Here is a 6448-nt window from a genome sequence, read left to right on the forward strand (position 1 = left end):
GGTTTCGAACTCCTGAGCTCAAACAATCCGCCCGCCTCGGCCTCCCAGAGTGCTAGGATTACAGGCGTGAGCCACCGCGCCCAGCCTAAAGCAGTCTTTTTAAAGATTTTATTTCCAGTTCATTAGTGGGAACTTAGTGAAAGCTGTTATCTTTGTTCCAAGCTGAGAGACACCTGATCTAAATTGAATCTTGATCTTAGGTGGAGGACACAAGATATTTTTTTCTCTTTGGTCTTTGGTTTATAAAAATCCATTTTTATAGTAGTGATTGTGCCATATTCTGCTTGAGAAGGAGAGGTAAGGATGATACTCCAGTTCATCCTGTGCAGAGAACTGTTTTGTCCTTTCATGGTTATTTCTTTTCTGGCTTAGTACTTAACATTTTATGAAGTACTTTCATATAGATAATTGGATCTTTATAACAGCTGTGAGATAAGCCTGGCAGGAATTATTATCCCATGTTATGAGGAAGCTGAGAGTATTGAATTGGAAATTGGCAGGTCTAGTACTTGAACTGTTACTGTGTTTCTGGTCCAGTGCTTTTTATCTTATACTGTGTTACTCTTGTAAAGAAAAGCAGCATCTAAAATGTTTTCTGACAGGTGTTCAGTGTATTTTGGCTTGCTTTTTGAGTCATCTAACCTGTTAGTATTGAGTCGTATCTTGGAGGAACATTTTCTTTAAAAAATGCTCTAGAAATAGATTTCTGCTCTTGAGAAACTGTTCCATACCACCTATAAACATATTGTCAGTATATTGAGATAATTATTGTTTTTTCCGTGTTTAAGGTCTCTTGGTCTTGCTGTGGCACCACGGGTAAGATTTCTTCAGAAAGTACAGAAACAACAACCCACCAAAGAATTGGTAATGAGCCAAGCCAATAAAGTTATTGAGCCAAGGGCTCCCTCCCTCACCAATGATGAAGTGGAAGAATTTAGAGCCTACTTCAATGAGAAAATGTCCATCCTTCAGAAAGGTGGAAAAAGGCTGGAAGGGACAGAGTGCAGACTAGCTAATAGTATTAGTGAGGAAGAAGATGAAGAAATAGAAGAGAAACCGGGAAAAGCAAAGGGGTCTCAAACTCAATCTGTTCGTAACACTGAGGCACAGAAGATCGAGGAAGTTCCTATGCAGTTCTTGGACAGAGATGAGGAGGAAGAAGATGCTGATTTCTTTAAAGTTAAGCGTCACAATGTGTTTGGGTTGGACCTTAAAGAGAATAAAGCATTACAGGTAAGTTTACTTCTGATTTAGGGTCTTCTGTTACGTCATTTTACCGTGTGCTTATTGTTGCCTTTTGGGAACTTGGGGAAAATAAGAACTAAGAGAAATTTAGAATAACTTCTTTACAGTGAACTTTTCCTCTTTGCTCCCATATTTAAACATAAAATAAGTGCCAAAGAATTCTTTTTTTTTTTTTTTTTCTTTTTATTTCAGACAGAGTCTCACTCTGTTGCTCTGGCTAGAGTGAGTGCCGTGGCGTCAGCCTAGCTCACAGCAACCTCAAACTCTTGGGCTCAAGTGATCCTCCTGCCTCAGCCTCCCGAGTAGCTGGGACTACAGGCATGTGCCACCATGCCCGGCTAATTTTTTCTCTATATATTTTTAGTTGTCCAGCAAATTTCTTTCTGTTTTTTTTTTTTTTTAGTAGAGATGGGGTCTCGCTCTTGCTCAGGCTGGTCTCGAACTCCTGAGCTCAAACAATCTGCCCGCCTCGGTCTCCCAGAGTGCTAGGATTACAGGCGTGAGCCACCGCGCCTAGCCCCAGAGAATTCTTAATATTGTTCATAACTTTGGGAACTCTGAGAGGCTGACAACTTTAATCTTATTTACTGTTTTTCTGATGCTGTGTTTTAAAAGTAGCCAGTCATTATAACAAAGGAAAGTGATGAGGTTTCATGGTTGATGGTATGAGGATCCTTCATCATGATTCTTAAGATACTGTTTTCTGATTGATTAAATTGTAAGGAACAGTTGTAATTATTTAAATCTTTCTAAACATGAGTTTTACTCTTAGTGAGACATTTGCTTTTGGGAACCAAGCCAATATCTTAAATAGAACTAAGCATGTCTTTTAAAGGCCACTTATGAAGGTTTATTAAAAGTTTCATGTAAATCCTTTGTTTCTCTATAGCCACCTGCTAGGAGGAACAAAAGAGATAATCCAGCTAAAGCACCTGTTTTCTGGGATCCTTGTAGGTGCACAGTAAATGTTTCTCTTTCTCTTCTCTTATTCCCCTTCCTACTTAGTATGCCTTAATTCTTGTTCATCTTTTAAAGAGAGTTGAATAAAAAATGAAGCCTGATTCTTATCCTTCACACAATGTTTAATAAAATTCCAAGACTCACAGTAGGAAATACATAATAGATTTTGAATCATGAAACTTGGAAAGGTGTTTAAGTAACTAAAGACTTAAAAACAAACAAACAAAAAAATCCAGCAAACCTGCTTACTGAGCACTTAATATGCATTATGTATTAGGCATTTTCTAAATGTTACCTCATTTGGTCCTTCAGATAACCTATGAGGTAGGAACTACTTTATCTCATACAGGTGAGGAGGGAAAAGCTGGCACAGAGACAATATAATACTGTAGTAAACTATACAACTAGAAAAGGGTAGAGTTGGAATTTGTACTTAGGTGTTGTGACTTCAGTATTTCTGTGTTCTTGGGCCAGTAATCATGGACTGTCTCATTCTGCTTTAAATCAAACCATTTTAAGTCTGCAGTTGAAACTCACTTTCAGTGAAGTAAGAACAAGAAGATTTTGTTTTAAGTCAATGTATTAACTATTTTGTATACCATTTTCTAAGAAACATGAATATAGTTAAAGTTAACAGACTAGAGTTAAGATTATAAAGGACTGATACAGTTTTGTAAGTGTGTTCACATAAGTAGGGCATATGTCTTAGGTATTGGCTCATCTTGCATTTGAGAAAATTAAATGTATATTGCAAAACAAGTTTTAACTTTCTAAAATAGATTACTTTAGATAACTGTATAGTAAAACTTTTTAAAGTATACAATTTGAGTTTTGACAAATGTAAGCTGTTGTGTGATCACCACCACAGTCAAGAAGAGAATAGTGACCGAACGCAGTGGCTCACTCCTGTAATTCTAGCACTTAGAGAAGTTGAGGTGGGAAGATTGCTTGAGGCCAGGAGTTTGAGACTAGCCTGAGCAACATAGCAAGACCCCATCTCTATAAAAAACAGAAAAATTAGCTGGGGCATGGTGGCTTGTACATGTAGTCCCAGCTGCACGGGAGGCTAAGGTAGAAGGATTGCTTGAGTCCAGGAGTTTGAGGCTGCAGTAAGAGACCACTGCACTCCAGCCCTGGCAACAGGGAGACCCTATCTCCAAAAAAAAAAAAAAAAAATGCCGTCACTCTAAAACATTCCCTCATCCCCCTTGCAATCAATTTCTTCACCCTACATTCAACCTCTGGTAATCACTGATCCGATTTCTATCCCTATAGTTTTCCATTTTTCAGAAAGACATGTAAATGGAATAATACAATATTGTAGCCTTTAGTGTCTGGCTTCTTTCACTTAATGTTGATGGATGTATCAGTTGTTTCTTTTCGTTTCTGGGAGGTACTCATTGTACGGAAGTACCACAGATTTTTTTTGTTTGTTTATTTGTTTTTTTAGTAGGCATTGGTTGTTTCCAGTTTTTGGTGATTATGAGAAAAGCCACCCTAAACATTTACATACGAGGTTTTGTGTAGATAGTTTTCTCATTGCTTGGAGGTATATATCTAGGAATTAGGGTTGCTGTGACATGTGTTAAGTGTATGTTTAACTTTGAAAAACTCCCCAGTTGTTTGCTAAGTCAACTCTTCCAATTAGTGTTCCTGACAGGAGTAGATGGGAGTTCCAGTTGCATCACACCTTGCCAGCATGTGGTACTGTCAGGCATCTTAACTTAAGCCATTCTAGTAGATATGTAGTGATATCTTACTGAAGTTTTAATTTGCATTAAAATACCTGAACATCTTTTCATGTGCTTATTTGTTATCCATGTATTGTCTTTGAAATGTCTATTCAAGTCTTTTGTCTTTCTCCCTAAAATTGTGTTGCTCTCCTTATTGAGTTTTAAGATTTTTTTTTAATATATTCTGGATACATATCTTTTATAAGATGTATTTTGCTAATATCTTCTCCCCGTCTATAGCTTGTTTTCACTTGTGTGTCTTGTAAAGAGCAGAAATCTTAAATTTTGAAGTCCGATTTATCACTTTTTGGGTCATATCTGTCAAGTCTGTGATTAACTCAAGGTCACAAAGATTTTCTTCTGTTTTCTTCTAGAGGTTTTGTACTTTTAGCACTTAATGTTAGGATCCATTTTCACTTAATTTTTGTGTATGGTGCTCTGGTAAGGGTCAAGGTTCACCCTTTTGAGGGGGGTGCGGGGGGTATGGGTATTTAATTCATCCAGTACCATTTGTTGAGGAGACTGCTTTTTCCATTAAATTACCTTGACCCTTTGTTGAAAGTCAATTGACCCTATATGTCTCTTTGTGGAGTCAATTCTGCCGTATATGTCTATCCTTTCACCAGTAATGCCTATCTTGATTGTATAGTTTTATAGTAAATCTTAAATCACGTAGTGTGAGTCTTTCAACTGGATCTTTTTTTCAAAACTAGTTTGACTGTTTTTAGACCATTGCATTCTCATGTAAATTTTTGAACCAGCTGGTTAATTTGTACAGCAAACTTGATATCTCCATTGGGATTGCAACGAATTTATAAATACTATTTGGAGAGAATTGACATCTTAACAATATTGAGTCTTCTGATCCATCAATATGATATCCTTCCATTTATTTAGGCCTTCTTTAATGTCTTTTAGCATTGCTTTATAACTTTAAGCACACATATCATGCACACGTTTTGTTAGATTCATCTCTTTTTGGTATTTTTCAATGCTATTATGAATGGTACTTTTAAAATTTCAATTTCCAGTTCTTTCTTGCTAGTATAAATATACAATTTGTTTTCATATACTGAGCATTCTAAACTGGTCTATTAGTTGTAGTGATTTTCTTTGGGGTTCTTTGGGATGTTCTCTGTAACTGATTATGGTGTTTGTGGGTAAAGATAGTTTCATTGCTTTCTTTACCATCTGTGTGCCTTCTATTTCTGCCTTTGAATTCTTAAAAATCAGTACTGATTTACACCAAAATATCTTTTTGATTCTTCACCATGTTTTTAAGGCATGGTTTTGAATGGGACTCTGTATCTATGATCTCAGTGGGCTTTTCATTTTAGCCTTTGCTCTTACGTTTTATATTTTAGTATTGTGTTATACCCGTCACTCACTGGAAGATGCTTTTTTCCTTTATTACCTATTTTTAAGGATAAACCTGATGAAGTAAAGAAAAACGATACAAAAATGGGAAATAATCCTATTATTTGCACATATATAAATGAGTGTATTCCCTTTGGGAGACTAAGCACCTTTTCAGACACTGTTGCCTTTGTTCAAAAATTTTTCTTCCTGTTTTAGAATCATCTTCATAGACACCATACCGGGCATACTGGAGAACTGGTTCCATTACTTGTAGTTTATCCTGTTTATCTTGATTATCTTTTTCTTCCTTACTTGTCTCCCTGGAAAAGGGAGAAGATTTGTAGAACTAAATTGAGACTTGGAACCAATAGGAACACATTGGATTGTAGAGTGCATGGAATTTGTTTAATAATCATATTGTTATTAATACCATAACAATGTTTATTTGGCATTTTACCGTGTAGTGAATACTTTCCTTATAAGTTCTCATTTTTTCCTCATGACACGAAAGGTAGATAATTACTTAAATTTCAGAGGACGAAGCAAAGGCTTTTAAATGACCTGTCCAAGGTCACGTTGGTAAAGTTGGAACCTAAACCTATTTGTGATGCCAAGTCACATTCTTCTCTTCAGCCCCGCCTGCCATCATTTGCATGTCATTTGCTTTCTGTAGCCAGGTAATGTCAGTGTAATTGACAGTACTGTAAATAATTTTGGGCTACTGGTTGTGTGCACAGAGTTGGAATATAGAATATGTTTGTCTTTAGGCTTACGCGTGAATGGAGAAGAGAGCTACTGAGTGCCAAGTGCAAGCAATGCCTTCTGGAAGGCTGCCTCATCACAGTCCTTTTCTATTTGACAAGATCAATGCAGTGAAGGACAACCAGCTTTCCTTAGCAATGGAAAAGGAGTCAGGAGTGATGGCGCAATAAAAGACATGTAGGAGAGAGCACAGCTGAGGTGATCATGCAATAAGGCAGGAAGAGAAGGCTGGTTGTCCCTCCCACCCCCCATCATAGGGGAGAGACTTATTTTGGCTAGTTTTATTGGTTGTTGGGTATTTAGAAAGTTGACCTCCAGGGAAACAGTGGTAGATAAGAATGTATAAAAATGTATAATGTAGATAAGAATGTGTAATTAAAATTATTAAA

General features: G+C 36.8%; 1 protein-coding gene across 1 annotated transcript in view; it reads left to right on the forward strand.

The window, feature by feature from the left end:
• The window catches only part of DDX10 (DEAD (Asp-Glu-Ala-Asp) box polypeptide 10), a 329989-nt gene that overhangs the window by 69809 nt on the left and 253732 nt on the right, over nt 1-6448 (forward strand). Inside the window, exon 12 of the mRNA XM_012659131.1 lies at nt 789-1233. Within this exon, the coding sequence (XP_012514585.1) occupies nt 789-1233 (445 nt within the window). The remainder of the gene's footprint in view (nt 1-788; nt 1234-6448) is intronic.

This window comes from Propithecus coquereli, unplaced genomic scaffold, assembly GCF_000956105.1.
Source record: "Propithecus coquereli isolate 6110/MARCELLA unplaced genomic scaffold, Pcoq_1.0 Scaffold6, whole genome shotgun sequence".
NCBI classification, from domain to species: domain Eukaryota; kingdom Metazoa; phylum Chordata; class Mammalia; order Primates; family Indriidae; genus Propithecus; species Propithecus coquereli.